Below are 19939 nucleotides of genomic sequence, written 5' to 3'. Positions count from 1 at the left end.
CCGTGAATCTTTCCAGTGAATTCATCAACTGCAAATACCTATAAACCTTTTTTATTTCCATTACCAGGCAATGCTTTCTAGAATAGTTCCCACAAGAATTACATACCCGGTATATCCTCTTAGACTAGTTCTTTATAAACCTGATACCTCAGGTAGTTTTAAATTAATTAAATAAATAGGTTCATTAGTACATGTCAACTTAAGTCTCTTATCTCTTCAGTAGACATCACAATGAAGTCATGAACCTATAAAATAAGGTACACTTCCTACATCATGTACAATACAAACAGACATAATATTAAATGTACTGCAAAATGATCAATAACAATGATTGTTCTGACTGCTAACCACCAATTTTAATACATAAACACTAAGATTTTACAAAACCGATCCAAATCAAACTAACACCACCAGTAGATTGCTACATAACTCTCAGCATCACTCAAACTATTCAAGGTTGCTTTTAATAAGAGATGTCTTTTTTGGGTGACGTGGTGAGCTCAAATGGCAGTTTCTGACCTTGTGTAGGACCTGGCTTAGCAAGAATTAGTGGTGTACTGCTGGATGACCTGATATGATTGGCCAAATATTTTTTCTGTCAATTTTGCATCATAGCCACTAAGAGCCAGCATTACCCTGTAAGGATTTCAGTCATCCATTTTGAAGTCTATCCCGCCATCCTCCGCCCCTTTGTGAGCATTGGCAATACTTGTGGGTTAGCATTACATTAGTGTTTAACATAACGAGCATTTCTTGTTAAAACAAAACATCCATTTAAAAATAATATGCCAAGGTTAAAAAAAAAGTGAAACGATAGGTGGCAGTAAAGAAATGACAATGAAAATAGTCCAATGATCAAATATACTCTAATTGAGCAGTCACCTCGCATTTAAAACTGAATTTGATAGGATCACAGCAATATATGGCCGACTTTTAAAAGGGAGTTTCTGAAAATCAGTATAGCTAGTATAGATATAAATAATAAGGTATCTGAGGATATTCCTTCAGAAAATAATTTCTGAGATTGGATTTTAGGCTATTTTTATATTCACAGTAAATACAATGCTTTAAATGGTTAACTAACTGTAGGGCAAAACTTGTGACCAAGTTGTAGCATCAATTGCTGTATTAGAGTAGCTACTTGACTAGAGTATCTTATTGCTTTTTAATGTAGTGGGAGGGTGAAAGTACAGGGTTAAATGTTACTGAAATATAGTTGTTTGCTATGATAAATTGTTAAAACAGCAGTAAGAAAGTTAGATAGACTACCACTGAACTAAATTTAAAGGGGATTTCTATCGAAACCATGCACGGAAACCCAACTAGATTCGCCACTTCACATAGACCTAATTCCATGACCTTTACTGTGATTTCTTTTAACCAAGTAAGGCACTCCCAATGATGCTACATCTGACCAATTTTCACTTTTTTGGTGTATCAATTAACCCTTAGGTCTTCTATTTAGTGCCAGTTATTATACTACAAATGCATTTATCAAATGCAATTATTATAAAGTTAGAAAAGAAATTTGCTTTTAAAATTATATAATTACCACAGGCCTCTTGATTCCTTGGGCATAAGGAGTGTTTCTGATACGAGAACCACTTTGGGACCATACTAAAGTTGTTGGTCAAGTGTCCTGATTTCAGGGACCAAGAACACAAAAGAGACAATGGACACATTTCCTGATTATGAAGGTATTCACATTTCAGGGGTGTCTTTTTGAGGTGTTGTACTATATTATTGAAATCAAGACACCTCATCATGCTTAGGTATATGATCCCAAAATGACTCATTAAAAAGCTTGTGGATATTTGCTATCGTTTGTTTATGGCAAAACTGTCAGCTGGAACAGGTATGTCCAATACATTTCTACTGAAAAACCTTTAAAAATGAAATTACTGATTGCATATATACCTCCCTTGTGTCTGTTTAGTAGTAACTTTCCAGGTGTGGTATGTGTAGAACAAGTCATGCAAGCACAATGATGCTAGAATAAGCCCAAGTTCATTGAATTTTGGCATGTCAAAATGGCCTAAAGCAACCAGGTGTAGCAAATTCCCCCATACATTTTGTACTGGGTGTTTCGGGGCCATACACAAGTGATAGATATTCCAGACTAAATTTGGAAAGAGCAGTGAAAGGCGATTTAAAAGAGCTATAGAAGGAAATCAGAGGAAGTTTAAGTGTGTCATTTTAAAGTTAAAAATCACTTTCATGTTTTATGACAAATTGAATGGCAGATATCTAAAAGGGAATGCTCTAATTCTGACCTCTTGACCCTTAATAACCCTCACTACATTAAGTGTATACACTGAAACAAAAGTGTTGTGAGTTAGCTCTACAGTTTATTTACAGGTGTTTCTGTGACTAAGCACAATAATGTCCATTTTTGTAGCAAACTTCTTCATATGACTGTCTCAGAAGCACTCCTAACTGTTCGTATGCCCCAATAACCAAGAGGCCTATGATAACAATTGTACAGGCAGACTTCATTCCCAACTTGGTCACACATGAGCAAAACGAAGTAAATTTTAAGGTAAACATGCCTCAGTAGTTATCATACCTCCATCCTGGCAGGTGCAGCTAGTATATAAAGAGCAGCACTGGCAATATCCTCAACCTCTAACACCTGATGAGTATGAACAACAATAAATGTGTAACTAACTCATTATCTGATAATTTATTGAATAGTCACATCATTTTTCACTGTAGCTACTATTGTTTATGCTTTGTAAGCACCTGAGGCCACAATTTAAGGGCGGCTACTATTTGAGGGTTGCACAAATAGTCTCATGATCAGCATATTGAAGGAGTAGCATCATTACATACCTGAATAGTGGTGTTGTAGGACATATTCATGTTGGTTAGGAGAACAAGGGTGCTATAACTAGACTAGAGACTGAGGTGAACTACTGAAGAAAGCTGGAAAGGCCTGCATGTATATGTAATGACCACATGTTTCAATAAAATTTTGTTTCATGACTGAAAGCTTGTGAATGATAGCTGAAAGTGAATGGCTGTAACTATTGGATGATGAATTAAATCATAAAGATGGAGTGTCTGGTGATTGTTTGGGGGCACCATAAAATTGACTTGTTCATACAATTACAGTTACTGACTACTGTGACAACTTTTGCAAGTGAAGATTTTACACAGGAGGAGGGGGGATCAAAATAATAATTGTAATTACAAAATTATTGTGAATGTCGGTTCCTAGTAGAGGTATTATGAATATAACAACTGTTTGTTATTTTAACCAACCTTGTACTAGAGCTGAAACAGGATATCCGGATAATATTTATTATCCGGATAGCAATTAGCAATTTTATACCATCAAAATAGTTTGTACTACAAACTTAATCTGAGTATTCTATTTGTTTCTATTCTATTATAAACTACTAGGAAAACAAACATGAAATATAAAATTTTTTTTTTATAGCAAGTGATGAATCACTATCAGTAGGATATCTGGAAAGATTTCGTTCAGGATATTCAGATTGTAAAACTGCTATCCATTTCAGCCCTATTTTGGACACTGTCTTACCTGAAAACCAAATGTTTTTGCGTATGCTTCATCAACTATATTCATAGGATCTTCTAATCCTTGATATCTTGGAAGAAACTCAGTTCGTACTAAACCTGGTGATATACTCTAGAAAATTAAGTTAACTACAATAAATGAAAACAGCAAAAAGAAATTCTTACTGAAACTCTAATATTAGATTGTATTGCTCTCAGTTCCATTCGGATTCCTTCGGTCAAAGCAGTGACTGCAAATTTGGTTACACAATACATTGAGTTCTTGTACACCCAGTGGCCAGCCACACTACAATAATTAAGACACTGTAACATCAAGAAGTGATGACATGCTAGTATACAACATGTGTTTATAAAACTTATAGTAAACAACAGCCTACCACTTCTGTCTGTTCTAGTGATAAGTAACTACTGTAAACTTGTCATTAAAGTTTTCATTGTTAGCTGTGTTGACAAAATTTAAAATGATGAATGGGCTCAGCACCACCTACAGGGAATTTGGTACGTCATGACACCAAGATAACAACTGAGTATTCAAGGAGCTTTGTACTGCCAGCTTGTAATGTCTCAGATTGGCTATCTCTTTTTGTTCATACACAAGAATTCACTGCGATAAGCTTTACAAAAATTAATAATAACTATAATGTTTACTAAAAAATCCTATGAAGGTTTTCTTTGTTGTTTGTCAAACTGATTACATCGAAATTTTGCAAGACAAACATTTTCAATGTTGAAATATTCCTGATTAAACAGTACCACATCTTAGCCAAAACTTAGGAGTTTTAAAGGCACACAGTCAAATCTGTAGCTAAATGGTGAATCAAGTTGATAAGGATTAGTATTGTTTCATGTTGAGTTACCAAAATAGAACAGTAACACAGTTTGTGGAATTTTTAATAGTAATATAACATACAAATTGAATAGATGCATTTAAGCTATATATACAACCTGTTCAATAAAATAACATGTCCATCATCCACATTTCTCTCCCTGAGTTGTTTGATAAACTCTCTAGTCATCACACACAGGCCAAGAACATTTACCTAACATACAGAATATTAGATAAACTTTGAAACATTGCTGGGGTACTTATTTTACATCATACTTGGTATGTATACTCTGATGGAACAGCAGGTTTTGTTTGCGTGGTTTTGTTTGGTTACAGCTATAAAACATGTCTGTCATGTTGGGCTATGCTGAAGTGTACATTTACAGTTTCAGAGAAATAACTGATATGCTTTAGTTGTTCTGGGAGTAAGGAAAATGAACTTGGACAAAATGTGTAAAAAGTCCAGAAACTGTAGATTAAAATATACCTGCATGGGAACAAAAAGTTTGTATTGCACTACTTATTGCAAAAAAGTGTGTCTTACTGTAATCTCATAGCAACACATTTGCAGTATAGGTAATAGTGACATGACATAAAATCTTATAATATTTCAAAAACATCTTGTAGCCCACCATTTGCCTTCAACCCAATCTATATAGTTTTCATTTATAACGCTATAATCATTTTCACAAATTTCCAATTAAAATTGCCTCCTGTAGGTAGCTACTATTAAAATGTCCTCTCTTTCAGTTGTCTGTTTGCTTACAGTTGCTTCCAGATCTCAATAGTTTTTCACAATTTTCAGTTCAACAGTTGGTTAAAAATTTGCCTCCAGATCTAATCACATATAGCAAAAATTTCATGCCCCCAGGTCCCCAGGCCCCTTAGCTAACTGGCGTATGAGAGAATTCTGTCCCCCTCCACTGGCACTTTACTACACATGCCCTATCTTCATTATAGAGCTGAACTATATTTTAAAGCTTAAATCACGAGACCATGGAACACAAAATATTTCAAAATGCTAATGCATAATTCACTTGGCTGGATCTCTTCCTTATCCTCCACCTTCTGTTCTTTAAGCTATAGGGCTAGTGTTTTAGCCACTGCAGCAATTATAGTATACACATGTACACTAAGACTGTATATCAGGACACCTCAACAACTAAGATGATCCAAAGGCATTAGAATAATATCACTCTTATTACAGCATGTATGCATTGTGATGTAGTATATACATCTACTCACTTCAATCATATTCCTCCACATATCAGTACTACCAGATAGGATAGGTGCATGGTGAGCTGTTTAATACATACCATTATTAGAACAATATCATGCTAACATCATACGCGCATAGTTATAATTATATAGCAATGACACTTGATTTGATTGTTGTACTGCATTCGTAGTGCACTACCAGATAACTATAACATTATATTGTCTTAGTGTACTACTTCAGTAGCAATAATGATATAGCATTGATCAGTTGGTGAAATTATATGAACCACAATGACAGTGGAAGGTATAGTGATCTATAGTGCTATTTAATATGGTATGGACAATAGTACAAATCATGCAGATCTTTCCCATTAAATTACCAAGGGACATGGCCATCATGCTCTGCAGCGAAACCAATCATTGTAAATGCAGCTATCTATACTTATACAAAAATAGCCAAGCTGTGAAAAAAGGGTGCAGCCCCCAAAAAGCCAGGGTGAAAAAAGATGTGAAATCCAAAGTTGCTTAAGTTCAATAGAATTAGCTATAACCTGGTGTTATTGTGGGTAGTGTCTATTGATTAGTGCACCACTGTTAGTTTATGCTTCAATACATTACCATGATATCCAGAGGCAGCTTTAGGGGGGCTTCCGGACACCCTTTGGGTTTCATAAGCTGCCCAGCCATTAGGCAACTAGCATAGAATATTCACTTACTTGTAGCAAAATAGACCTATCATCTATTCTAGACATTGATGTATACTATTGGTCAGCTAGCACTAGCTATAGTAGCCTGAGGCTGAATTTTATTTTGCAGGTACAGTGAGCAGCTACAAGGACAGCAAATGACTCCATCAGTAATTTTATTGGAAGATGATCCTCACTATACTATCATCACATGCCATCATTTCCTGAGTGTTTCTTGCAATGCAGAAATACAATGGTGTCTTGACTATATAGCTTGTCAACTTCACCATGCAGAATCTTATAAACAGCTAGTACAATACTTACAGTACTTACACTCTATCTAGCTACATGTGGTAAGTATGCAATCCATTCACACTCAATAAACCATGTTCAGTTAAAAGATCAGTGCATGTCTTCCATATTCTATATAGCTAATCTTATATGAAAGGAACTTAAAAAAGCACTAGGTAAAATACAATGGGACTTAATTTAGTGCCTAAAACTTTTCATCTGAGGTAAAACCTTAGTGGACCAAAACTGATGTGTATAGTAAATTTCAGGCATTAGCATTATAAAGTTAAAGCCTTGCCAGCATCTGGGGGCTGCATCTCCAGATCTCTGCATGTCATTGTGAGTCCTACTACCACTGGAAACCCCCTATTAGAAATCCCAGATCCATCCCTGATATCATTGTGTAGTGTTAAAGATATTAATGGATATAGGCCTGAACCACTCTTAAAATTATAGTTTGTCATTTCAAATTTGTTGATACACTACAGACATAATATTTTTCCTGATTTACACAGTAAGTGTACATAGCTATATAATAATTAATAGTGTAACAAAACAAATTTAATAGCATATATGAAGGACTGAACAAAAAAAAAAATCAAATTGTATACATTTAAAAGTCATACTTCAAGTGTATCACCAATAGCAAGAGTTAATAATAGTGGAGGAGAGTGTCTAACACAATGCAGAGCCTCTACAATTCAGTGTGATTCAAAGGGATTTTCTCAGATGTGTTAACAAGTACACACTGCCAGAAAAAGGAAATGTGATGATTGCACATGGGAAGAACAAAGAAACGTGATGATTAATAAAACAATCTTCACATATAGAATATACTACAAATCACAGAATTTTATTAACTCTTGCCAATAGTGTAGCTACCAATGAGACAACCAAGGTAGCTGGCTTGATAAAGATAAAGGCAGGAGTTCCTGCTAAAGTTGGGCTTAGAATTTAGTACTACAAGACCAAGACACTCTGATTGAGTAGTAAGAGTGCAGACCCTTACTTTGATAGAGCTCATTTACTAGCTACACTTTCCACCCACATAAGTTTGGACAATCGACTCTCCACTCTTAATTGAATCTATTGGTGGGACTTGAAATCTTTGCACTGGTATCTCGAATCTACACAGTGATATATGGGTACCCATCTAGTCCAGTATTGTTGATATACTCAGGTCATATTTTATCTGGGTCATTCGAGTCTAACCTGCTTTATAGGATATCCTGGTTTGGATCGTATTTGAAATAAATTAGTTTGACAATGTGGAAGCGTTTCAACATGTCATCCATCTACTTTGTACCCATTTATCAAAATTATGTGTCACTGTCTGGACACATTTGTAGAGCTACAAGTTTGTATGTATAAACTTCATTTGTAGGAAATATGTTTTGGCTATGTATATTTTTCTCTGCCTTCAGTGTTTGCCCTCCAGTGCCTAACTGGTAAAACAGATAAAAACTACAACTTTCCACCTCCCAGTTTGACCACGAGTGAGGTGCTTACTTGTTTTGTATAACTTACCTGTTTTGTATAACTTACCTGTTTTGTATAACTTACCTGTTTTGTTTTTATTATACAGCCACCCTTAATAATGCTAGTGGAATGCCCAAAATGTACACACCTTATTTGTAAGTACACTGGGGCACATCTGGGGATTGCTATCTGGGTCAGTAGATCATCCAAGTCAGCAGTACTGACTAGGTTTCAACCATGGTTTCTTAATTCTACACATGCTAGGTACCCACCCAGTCCAGCATTGTTGACACAAATGTCTGCTCCTCCAAATTGTGACTTTATTGCACTCATCATTGACAAGATGTCTTCCTCCTTTCTAACATCACACTTCATAGCTACCAGCTTGCCTCCTGATTTACTTAGCTCCTGAGATAAGCTCTGTGTGGGCTTCATAATAGTACACCTGATCTATTAGCCCTTTCCTCACCTCAATGGCTGTGATGTTTCTAGCACACCCAACTACCACTACTCCGAGTTGTACTAGTCTCTTCGATAGTTCGTATCCTATTCCAGCGGATGCTCCAGTAACAATAGCAACTCTTCCCTTCCATCTCTCCATCCCAGGGTAATTGAAGCTACACAGGTTCTAATAGTTCTTGCGCGTCGACAAATTTAAAGCGGAAGTCACGTGTGGTAATTATAGTTTGAAGTTCAAAAATAAATCGATTTGATTGGTCGAAATCCTATGCACGTGATTTTGCTTGTTTTTGTTGTCAAAGAGGTCATCCCTAACGTAGTCTCGCGCGCCCGACCGCAGAAAAAAAAGCGGTCTGGGCACGAGACTATCCTGCACTCGAGACTTGGTCCTGCGTGTAAAAACGGCTCGAGCCCCATCCCTGGATCTCACTGCCGAAGGGTCACCCTACAATGTATATGTAGAATTCGCCGCTTCTCTCCATTTTGTATCGGGGTTTCCCCACCCATGTCTGGGCACGAGACATGAGACAGTACACTAAAACATGGCCACAAATTTCAACTACCCTGGGATGGAGAGATGGAAGGGAAGAGTTGCCATTGTCACTGGAGCATCCGCTGGAATAGGATACGAACTATCGAAGAGACTAGTACAACTCGGAGTAGTGGTAGTTGGGTGTGCTAGAAACATCGCAGCCATTGAGGTGAGGAAAGGGCTAATAGATCAGGTGTACTATTATGAAGCCCACACAGAGCTTATCTCAGGAGTTAAGTACATCAGGAGGCAAGCTGGTAGCCATGAAGTGTGATGTCAGAAAGGAGGAAGACATCTTGTCAATGATGAGCGCAATAAAGTCACAATTTGGAGGAGCAGACGTTTGTGTCAACAATGCTGGACTGAGTCACAATAGCTCATTACTCTCAGGGACTACGGAACAGTGGAAGGAAATGCTCGAGGTAAGGATCAAAACAATTAAAACTACTTGCAGAAGATTTATTCCGTAAGTGCTATCTTAAAGCCTGTGAATTTTAGACCATTACTTTGTGAACTGAACCCCTTTGATGCATCTTATTGTCCCTAAAAGCATTTCTGTCCATTGTGTACTATAGTGATGATCATCTGCATTACAGCGGACCTGGGGTAGCGAATGCCAAATTTCCATGTCTGATGTGGGGAAACCAGTGCAATAAGTAGTAAATTTTGTTTACAACATTATCTAACCTGGTGGCATGATTTGGAATAAAAACTGCATTGTAAATCGAGCGGACACCATGGCATGACAAGACAAGGCAGACTGGTACAGGTTAGGATCCATTGGGAATGTGTTGGGGATACTCAATTCAAGTTAGCAAAATTGGGAACTTTGCTGGTATTTTCAAATTATTCTGTAATGCAGTTACAAGGTACCTTGCTTCTGCAACCAATTTCACTCAATTTGTTGTCATCCAAAATTCCAAATAACACTAGCTAGTAGTGCAGCTTACTTATTTCAACTGGTGCTATGCTTCTTTGAATACTGTTTTATAAGGCCACTATTTGGTGATTTTCATCAGAAAATTCCAAATGTAGAGTGTGGGCGGGCGAGTTATTACCATTATCCCTACTCCCTAGTACTTGCCACAATATAGCTAATTTTCATACTTTGCTCTCTGCATAACAGACAATTAACTAACTCAACATAACTAATTTGCTGATCAAACAAACCTGAGCATATTTAATTTTTGTACTATAATGTATATACCAGTGGTGACTTGAAAATTATGTTACATTTTGCACAATTCAGTTATTCATGATGGATATGTGTGTAATAATAATGTAGGTGAATGTCCTTGGTCTGTGTATGATGACTAGAGAGTTCATCAAACAACTTAGGGAGAGAAATGTGGATGATGGACATGTTGTTCATGTCAACAGGTATGATTGCTACAGGTTCTAAAATGTGCATACACAACTGCCTCAACCATGAGCATATACTTGTATTCGTTAATGGAAGCTGAACTACAGGAAAGCTTCATAATTTTGTTGTAAAATAGGTGTGGTGTCGAAATTTTAGATATTGATGTTTGCTATGAAGTGTGAGTTCTATTCTATAGACAGTTCATTCCATAGACTTTCCCAGTCTTACTTATTGTACTTTGAGGATCAAAGTGCCGCCGCATGCTGTATTTTCCATATTGTACCGATTAGCCACATAACTGTACTGTATGAATCATACAGTACAGTTATGTGGCTAGTTTGGTAAATGCAGTACAGTTATGTGGATAATTGGGTAAATATAGTACAGTTATGTAAGGAATGTTACAAAAACAACCCCACTCAGAAAGCATGATTGATCACATGCATGACATTGTAAATCATTTTAACTAGCCAGACTAATCCTACCAGTTGGTTCTATGACTAGAAATAGATTACATGAACACTTACTGATAGTCTGACATGGAAAATTGAAGCAATAATCCCACGCAGACAACACGATGGATCGTGTGTGTGACACTGCCAAACGCTAAAACTAGCCAAACTATTCCTACCAAATCGTTCTATGACTACAAATAGATTTTATGGCAAGTTAGTGATATTCTGATCACCAAAAATTGAAGCGATTCGGTATCCAAGAAAATGATTCTGAGCAAGATGACCAGGAAGTACAATAAAACACTTAAAGCATCGCCTATGCTTGTGTGTATGAAAGTATAGCACTCAGGGGGGTGTCTTGAAGTAAATACAGCACTCGGCTTTGTCTCGTACTGTATTAGCCTCTCGACATGCCCCCTCGTGCTGTATTTCCATGCGGCGGTGCTTTAACCATAACTTACCGGATTGTCTTTGTACATATTCTGCTACATTGTTACATGAGACGTGCACATGATATGCTAATAATTTTTTTTCTACAGTAACAAGAGATGTAGTTAATTTTCATGTGGTAAATGTTAAATGTTTCTGCCAATTGACCAGTAAGATTTTGTTTTTGTTCCTATATCCGAAATGATATTTGGTGAGGCCTTATACTGAGATTAGCTGAAGCGATTCACAATGTCAAAAGAAGCTGTCAGTATTAGTAATGTAGTTGAAAAGAGATAGCGCCTGCCAACTATCTCAAAACACTAGCAACTCAACTCTGCCCTCAGAAGACCTGACATTGACATAAAGTGAAAGCTTGCTACAGTGTAGCCATGTACTATACAACAGGAAATATTGGAAATTGACTAATTCACAATTAATCAACTTTGACAGGTTCAAATTTGACAAAAATCAAGAAATCACAGATTTAAGGACTGACTTTTGAGGCACTTATTCATATTTGATGAATTAAAATTTGACTGATTTGTCAAATTTATCAATTATTTCTTTTGTCAAAATTGCCAGTCATACGGTAAGCATAATCTAGCAATACTCGCAGTTGAATGTTTATGGAATTAACTGTAACCTGCATATATTGTATCTCTTGTGATACTCACTGAAAGGCGTATGCTGGGTTCAAGTAGAGTCTAACTAAAACAATCAATCTCATAGTGGTAGCTATTATTGAGTAATGCTTGTAACAGTTAATTTCCCATCATCAATCAGTTTTTAAAAAATTCTGTTAAATGTTTAAAGAGTAATCCAGTTACATTGAAGGATGTTTGGGATGTTTGCTTTTGTACCTAACCCATAATGCCAAAGCACTGTGAACCTAAATTCTGTACATGTAATAGTTGTAATACAGGAATGAGGGCATACATATCAGGCAAAGCCCGAATGCCCCGTGTTACAGCTAATATGTAACACTTATTAGGCTGATAGCCTGTACAGGACGATCAATCACTCAAGCTGATACGAGTGCAGCCACTGAAAGTATTATATATGCATACCTAAAATTTTCGATTATGGGTCAGCAGCTAGTATGTTCTGGTTACGTTCAGTTATGATAAATGGACATATCCTAGAGATATCACGGAGAATTTCTGTTACGTGTGTTTAATGTTTTAATCAGTGCTATTGAATCGTTTATGGAAAAAAAGCTACGCAGTTCACTAAGGCTTAGACGGGTAAGCTTGCTTGTAGAGTGGTTACTCTGTGCAGAGTGGTAGCTTCGTGATGGGGGCATGTCCATATTCGGAAACGATCGATGAATAAGCTATAGCACTAGTTTTCACCTTAGCCCAAATTTTTTCAACTCGTAGGATGGCGAGGATAACAAAACACTCTCTGTCTGAGTGGTTTTCATGCATCCTAATCACGTGAGTGTTGATTGATCCCCACAATCGATTTCAGCATCAACGTCTATATAATCACTGCCAAGTTGTAGACCGGCTACATTTCGTATATAGCCTGGCTAGCTGGGCTACATACGAAATGTAGCCTGGGCGGCTCCTTTGATCTGAGGTGTGAAGGTGTTACATGTAGGTATATTTTGGTGGGAGAACATAAGACCTTTAGTGTACCATAACATGCATTATTACATATTATACCCGTTGTATAATATATGTGTACTTGTATGAACTCTGATCTCTACTATCTAGTAGTATCATGGTAAATGATAATGAACTAATTTGTGTATTTAGTATAGCGGGCCATGGAGTGGCTAATGTCAGTTCTCTTCATTTCTATTCTGGTACAAAATTTGCTGTCACGGCTTTGATTGAAGGACTAAGAAAAGAACTGAGGGATCTAAAATCAAACATCAAAATATCCGTAAGCAGTTATAGGCTGTGATTTTGCATACCACTCCTTTTGTACTTTAGGCAGTTTCTCCGGGTAGAGTAGCAACCGAATTCTTGCCAAGACTGCAAGGACGAGAAAATCCAAAGGATGTGATAGAAGAGGTATACTCCAAGACCGCATATGTTGTAAGTTACATATCATACAATTTTTGATGTAGCTGGTCACCATGTTGAAGGATATAATGTGACCCGTTGGCTTGGATCGTAACCTGAATGTGACCCGGTTTAGTTATATAAGTACTAATACCTACAATGTGGACACTATTACTTGGTTCTGTGTTATACCAAAGAATTTTTAAGAGCAAAAGATGATGTGTAAGTCCAGGCTATATAACAGCATCACAGGCAAACTTATTTCTTGTGTAGCTCAAACCAGATGACCTGTATCATTTTATGCTAAAAAGTACTGTAGTAGTTATGTGCTATATGCTATTGTGACTTGTAGCATTAAAGTAGTACGAATTCAAATAGTAATCTGCTGTATGCTAATCTGCTGTATGCTATTGAGGTGTGCAAGCACTGACCATATACTCTAATAGAACAGCCAATGCTTCAATATAGCAGTCACACAACTGTTCCCTTTCTTCCTTTCTTCTTCTTCATTATAGTATAGCGGCATAGCCTCCAAAATTAGCCAAATCATGTACTTTTTCATAAAAGCATTAAACTTTCCACATAAATAGTATTCCTCATGGCATGTATTGTTTGATACACTGCCATTGCAGATTTGACCTATGGTGACCTTTGTGGGCACTTTTTCACAGAAATTTGACCATACCTGTCTTTATATATAAGTCCCTGAGGCATTAATTGACGTATTAAAACATGGTACCAAAGTAAAGAACGAAACGACTTGGTTTTTAAGTAACTCCATTTAGAAGTTATGATTGCTTTTATTAGCTGCAAAATTCTTTGAGTTTACCTGCCCTTGGGGTGTAAATTACCCATGGGGAGGTATATTACCTCAGGTAATATAAATGATCCATAAGGTCATGGCAAATTAATTTTATGTTTCACAGATTCGGCAGGTCAATGTTTTGGCAAACCCAAAAATCATGTGATCTTGTAAAAGGATTGCTAATATGGGCTGTATATATAGACTCTTTAATGTTGTGTAAACAGTAACAGGTATAGTAGCAATGGGTTAGAAGGACTTTGACTTTTGCACCTGTCAAGATCGAGATACTCTAATAGAACAGCCATAGATACTGTAATAAAACATTCAGTTGCAGCTTTACATTTTTATTCATTTTTCGACCTGCCGGGTCACTACTAGAGGGCAAACAATCCATTGAACACATGATTAATTTGGTATAGCCTAACTTTAAAATGAAACCACCTATTGAAAAGTAAGTTGATTTGTTCGACAAGATCTTTATTTTGGTACCAAGTTAATTAATGCCTCGGGGAGATAAATACAGAAATGATCAAATTTCTGGGAAAAAAATAGCCATAAAGGTCACCAAAGATCAAATCTGTGATGGCACTATATCAAAAAAATTATGTCATGAGGAGTACTACGTATGTGGATAGTTTTATGAAAAAGTGCACGATTTTTGCATTGTGCCGCTATACTATAATGTACTTGCCAACTATGATCCGTTTCTAAACATGTTGCAACACACGTAATCCAATGCACAATCCAGGTCAGATCCAACCTGTTTTTTTTTTACCTTTGCATAATTTGCCTTTAGTACCAAATTGTATAGCAGTTTATGTTATAGCTGGAAATCATGTTATCTGATTTCTGTATGTGTATTGAAGACTCCTTTATTATAATAATGGATTTGTTGTATTTATTGGGTGCAGGTGCTCCAGCCAGAAGACATTGCCAACTCTGTCATCTACATATTGGCTACGCCTCCCAGGATGCAGGTAACTGACTACTTAACTACCAGTTCTGTTTTATTAACTAGTTATTATGGGACCGCTGTTCTGTGAATGTGTGCAGGGTTGGAGGTAGTGCGCTTGGTTTGCTGAAGCAAACCTTCTTATAATGTTAACCATGCAGTATCTAGGTAGTTTTATTAGAAGCTACAGGTATGATTGTAACTTTAGCAAGGATAGAAAAAGCAGGGAAATGGCTGAGCACTTGTAAAGTTAATGAGAGTAGTCAAAATTATATAACGTGTTTACATATAAGTATATTTAAATTGAAATACTGAAATACTTTAATAGAACAATCATCAAAACATCTAAATGATTACATATAATACCTCTGGTAAGATATGTGGGATTAAATTTTGTTCCTGACCTCTACACTGACAACTAAAAGTATACAAATATGACTGAGTTATATAGTCTGTTTTGAAGCTATTCTTTAATTGCTATCTTTTTTGCTTAATCTCAACTGATTTACTTAGATAGCCATGCATGAAATTATTCAAAATTTGTTGCTGAATCAGTCAACTTAAGCATCAGACAAGTCACAGAATGCTTTTGTTCTCTCATGCAAGTTGTCCTTTTAGTCACACACCATTTTGTAACGGATCATTAAAAATAACTTTGTATGGGATGGCCATAGTAATACTAACTAATGTATAGAACACTTTACACATGAAGTGTTCTGTAGTCTTATCTGTGCTACATGTTTTTTGTATAGTAGCTACTCATACCAATGCTTTAATATCGAGTTGTTAGTTTAGTTTAGTTGTTAGATACTGGCATGATCAAGTATAGAATCCAATATATAGAATAGTCCCAATTGTTATCCAGTGAAGATGATTGTCTTCAAGTGCACTCAGTAAATTTCCAGTGTGTTAATGTATATCCAACTCCACCAAGTTGTGTAATATATAGTGGTATCAAGACAAAGTATAGCATTAATTTTAGTTTCACCACAAACTGTATTTGCCCCTCACCCACTTTTTTGTGCTACGTGGACCTTATCTGCATTGACAACACAACATGGCAGCAGTAGTGTGGGACTGTGTACAGAGAGGTATTGAGAGGATGGTGTGTCGCTATGATTATATTCCAGGTGAGGCATACATACTTACAATACAAACGTACGCTAGTTTGTATCCACATCAGAACATAGGTCTGATGGGCCTATTTTGCGTCACTACAACACACTTACTAGTCTTTTACTTCATTTTCAAGTGGTTCCATGTAATGAAAGCTGTAAACACAATTCAGTTTTGTTACTGTGTGATCAAGTCCCCACACTATCATGACATAACGTTTTGTGAATATAGATAAAGTCCACTTTGCATATAGCACTTGTGCCAATGCTTTGGCTAAAGAAGAATAAAAAGTAGGGATCGCCTACACCTGCAGATATACTGGTGGACATTTAATCCCTAATTCAGCCTATACCCATGACTGAATTAGGGATTATCAGTCTGCAGGCGTAGGTGACCTTCCTTGTTTCACTGCGTTTTATGTCTATGATCCCTAAAATCCCTTCTTTTTATTTACTTTTTGTAACTAATTATGACTGGTGAACCATTGCATACCACACCAAAAGAAAGAATGGCGTCATGTCATACTTAATGTTTCGTCTGCCCCAACTGAATAAAGTGACGTATCTATTACACTTCGTTTTCAGCTATCTTCAGCCCATTTCACAGTGTTACAAAGGTAGAACATTACGAGAATAGAGTCTCTGCAATAAATCGAGACGATGGCAAACGTTCACATGCTACTGCGAATCAACAGCTTACGCTGTCAGCGAGAAGAAATGGAACACAAAGGAGAACAAATGTAAGTCCATGATGCATGCCAAAAGGTGCCTATTAGGCTGAAGCAGTGAAAGAATCAAGCCCATATAGCAAGCATCAGGCAAGCAGTTAGTCAGTCAGTAGAAAATTCTGTTTAAAAATATTTTTTTAAATTTTGTAGCAACTGATCAAAAGTATTTTTGGCCAGACTGTTTTGGGCTAGATTCTACCTAACCAATACTTCCAAGGCACCATGAAGGTATTGTGAGTCTGGTTTCTGGTCATCATTTTTTTGTAAGCAACTGCAAACCTCCTTATACAGTACTACCGCACTGTATGATTACATGTATTGAACTGTGCGTGGTCACATATACTATATGTTATATGGCAAATACTTACTTTGATCTACTATATGTTATATGGCAAATACTTACTTTGATCTTCCCATGCAAGTTTTTATATTACAAATACATAGAAATGTTTTACAGAACAATTGTAGGAAGTTGGGGAGTACAATTTTTAATTTATAGCAGTGTTGTACAATATATGTGATCACCCAATACAAATTATATTTCTCATATATACGCATGTACTTTATTATTTTTGCTCTCATTCTTTAGATCCATGATATGATTGTACGACCAACACAACAAGACTAACTGAAGTGATACCTGAATACAGTTGACACATTGTTTTGACATGCACTGATTGAATATACTATATTTATAGACAAACATGCGGATATACTCATGCATGCAGAGGAGTATAGGAGCAAACAGCAAACTTTTATTAGCTATTAGTAATATAGTTTATGAGTATATTTACATGAGGCTTGGCTACATAGTCCCACAGGAAAATATGGACAATTGTCTTGCTGAAACTGAATATAGTAGCTAAAAATTCCAATGCAAGTCAAATTCCTTTAATTATTAATCTGATTTGTATAGGTAATCACACACATTTGAGTGCAATTAGGGAATAATTGTACGAGTAACAGTCAAAATTGCACGAGGCGAAGCCGAGTGTAATTTTGGCTGTTACGAGTACAATTATTCCATAATTGCACGAAAATGCGTGTGATTGCCTACTAATCACATAGTGACCACTCTTCGTGGTTTGTAGTACACATCTATCCAGTTCTATGTGGCCATTAACTTCTACCAGGTGATTGCATCATCCTTCTTTGTATTACATCATTTGTTGTTGCACTTAAAAGGCTTCGCGTGTCAGCAATTCTGATTGGCTACTCAAAATGTCTACATATGTTGCACTTAAAAGGCTTCTATTGTCAGCTTATTTGATTGGCTATTCATTATATCACTTTCTTGTTGCACTTAAAAGGCTTCTGTTATTCTGCTATTTTATTGGCTACTTTGCAGTGCAATTACAGAAATAAGGCCATGCGATTTGGGATTAATTGCACTCCTACTATTGGGACTAATGTATGGCAAATTAAACCACTATGTGATTATGTATAAAATCAGCTATTCTGGCACAATAACAATTATTTAAGGCTTCCTGACAATCCTTTCACACTAATGAATTACCCAAATGTATAAACTTACTTAGCTGCCAGGACTGGTGTCATAAAATTCATCCACAGCAACGTTTCAATAAAAGAAACTTAGTTCTGTAAATACTCATTGCACGGTAGGCCAGCAAGGGTGCATGTGTATCCAAGGTGGTTTCCAGATTTGCTAGTGAGTTAGCTATATGTGCAGCAATAACTGGAAGATTTTGAACATGAAATTTATGGATATAATGCTTGGTTGTCTTTGATTTCTAGATGCCTGTATGGCTAGCTATCTGTTTCTGCATGGTTATGACTGATCTATTAGAATACACTGTAAACTGATGGTATGGCTCCTGTGGTCACTTACTACAATGATCATGTACTTCAGCGAGCTTGACTTCAGAACCATCATACTACGTAAGTGACTGCAGACTGCTCTGATAGAATACATTTCATGATCTGACTGCCCTATGTTTTACATTGATTTTGCCTAAATACACTTTTGATGATTTCCCTTTGCACTGAGGCTTCCCTGCTGGCCTGTTCCCATTTTCCCCAGTCATTGTGCTCAGCTGCCAGTCCTGCACAATAGCCGCTACAAGCCCATGCACAATTGCAAGTTCAAATTTCAGAGAGGTTTCCGGAACCACAGGGACCCCTAAATATGCCAGCCTAGTGTTGCATGCATGTTGACTGCAAACAACCTTTCGGTCTCCAGGAAGCAGGTGAGGAAGCGTAAGGATTTCTCCAGCCGGCATGAATGGAGTCAGCACTGTAGACACCAATTTGCTAGCTAGCTAGCTATATGTCAAGTTATCATATATAGTATACATAGCATTGAGTTTATAGCTCATAATTTCCACTCAGTTATACCCTAGCCTCTTTTTACCTGGCCTCAGCCGAGTCAGCCCACCTACAGAATTAATTTTTAAGGCGCTGATAGGATACATCTATATTTGTTCGCCATCTTTGTCAGTTTGTATGCTAGTCTCTTCCAGTGCCTTCCGTACCAAGTGCTACCCACTAGTACACATGGCAAATTCTGACAGTTTCAACTACACTGGGATGGAGAGATGGAAGGGAAGAGTTGCTATTGTCACTGGAGCATCCGCTGGAATAGGATATGAACTGTCGAAGAGACTAGTACAACTCGGAGTAGTGGTAGTTGGGTGTGCTAGAAACATCGCAGCCATTGAGGTGAGGAGGTTACTGAAGCCAAGGAGTGTGCGAACATTTACCACGAGGATTATGCTAGTCTCGCGCAGCCAGACCACTATTTCTCCCCACGGCGCTTATCGATTAGAGATTATAAGCGCCTATATTTCGAGTAGGCGCTTATAATCTCTAATCGATAAGCGCCGTGGGGAGAAATAGTGGTCTGGCTGCGCGAGACTAGGTTTATGCATACATAGTAAGGTATATATTATCTATGGTTTATGTGGCTCGGTTTGGATTTATTATGCCAATGGTTTTGTTGGTACTATTGGTATTAGTCTCGTCCTCGCAGACCCATTCTCCGGGGTGGCGCTTATCGATTAGAGATTATAAGCGCCCTCTCCGAAAG

The 19939-nt window shown here is 37.0% G+C and overlaps 3 protein-coding genes across 7 annotated transcripts in view; 2 read left to right on the top strand and 1 right to left on the bottom strand.

Annotated features, from left to right (window-relative positions):
• Positions 1–128: 128 nt before the first annotated feature.
• On the bottom strand, positions 129–8720 carry LOC136244964 (dehydrogenase/reductase SDR family member 11-like). 2 transcript variants are annotated; one of them, XM_066036493.1, is made up of 8 exons: positions 8513–8720; positions 8316–8463; positions 5615–5670; positions 4489–4583; positions 3709–3829; positions 3548–3655; positions 2550–2632; positions 129–245 (listed from the first exon to the last, which is right to left on the bottom strand). In XM_066036493.1, the coding sequence occupies exons 1-7, from the start codon at positions 8642–8644 to the stop codon at positions 2561–2563; spliced, it is 732 nt and encodes a 243-aa protein (XP_065892565.1). In that variant the 5' UTR covers positions 8645–8720; the 3' UTR covers positions 129–245; positions 2550–2560. The 2 variants fall into 2 exon arrangements, with proteins under 2 accessions (XP_065892565.1, XP_065892564.1); XM_066036492.1 differs by having other exon boundaries at positions 2567–2632.
• A 143-nt stretch (positions 8721–8863) lies between these two features.
• On the top strand, positions 8864–17596 carry LOC136244962 (dehydrogenase/reductase SDR family member 11-like). 3 transcript variants are annotated; one of them, XM_066036488.1, is made up of 7 exons: positions 8864–9203; positions 9253–9456; positions 10320–10414; positions 13042–13171; positions 13222–13302; positions 15010–15075; positions 17483–17596. In XM_066036488.1, the coding sequence occupies exons 1-7, from the start codon at positions 9045–9047 to the stop codon at positions 17519–17521; spliced, it is 774 nt and encodes a 257-aa protein (XP_065892560.1). In that variant the 5' UTR covers positions 8864–9044; the 3' UTR covers positions 17522–17596. The 3 variants fall into 3 exon arrangements, with proteins under 3 accessions (XP_065892560.1, XP_065892561.1, XP_065892559.1); XM_066036487.1 differs by having other exon boundaries at positions 8868–9203; positions 13222–13326; XM_066036489.1 differs by lacking the exons at positions 15010–15075; positions 17483–17596 and adding an exon at positions 13359–13502.
• A 1710-nt stretch (positions 17597–19306) lies between these two features.
• Positions 19307–19939, top strand: part of LOC136244958 (dehydrogenase/reductase SDR family member 11-like) — a 48100-nt gene continuing 47467 nt past the window's right edge. For both annotated transcript variants that reach the window (XM_066036482.1, XM_066036481.1), the window contains exon 1: positions 19307–19572. In XM_066036482.1, coding sequence (XP_065892554.1) covers positions 19357–19572 — 216 coding nt within the window. In that variant the 5' untranslated portion in view covers positions 19307–19356. The remainder of the gene's footprint in view (positions 19573–19939) is intronic.

The sequence above is a fragment of the Dysidea avara genome, chromosome 14, assembly GCF_963678975.1.
Source record: "Dysidea avara chromosome 14, odDysAvar1.4, whole genome shotgun sequence".
NCBI classification, from domain to species: domain Eukaryota; kingdom Metazoa; phylum Porifera; class Demospongiae; order Dictyoceratida; family Dysideidae; genus Dysidea; species Dysidea avara.
Note: the sequence above shows the minus strand (reverse complement) of the source record. Positions and strands in the feature narration are given on the sequence as shown.

Bases quoted from the DNA above. Each gene is read 5' to 3' on its own strand.
- LOC136244964 (XM_066036492.1), bottom strand. From the start codon at position 8,644: ATGGAGAGATGGAAGGGAAGAGTTGCTATTGTTACTGGAGCATCCGCT. The intron at 5,671-8,315 runs GTGGGTACCTAG...TGTATTAAACAG, and splicing joins TGTCAACAATGCTGGACTGG to CTCACCATGCACCTATCCTA. The intron at 246-2,566 runs GTATGATAACTA...CTTATTTTATAG, and splicing joins CTGCACCTGCCAGGATGGAG to GTTCATGACTTCATTGTGAT.
- LOC136244962 (XM_066036487.1), top strand. From the start codon at position 9,045: ATGGCCACAAATTTCAACTACCCTGGGATGGAGAGATGGAAGGGAAGA. The intron at 9,457-10,319 runs GTAAGGATCAAA...ATAATAATGTAG, and splicing joins AGTGGAAGGAAATGCTCGAG to GTGAATGTCCTTGGTCTGTG. The intron at 15,076-17,482 runs GTAACTGACTAC...CTCATTCTTTAG, and splicing joins CTACGCCTCCCAGGATGCAG to ATCCATGATATGATTGTACG.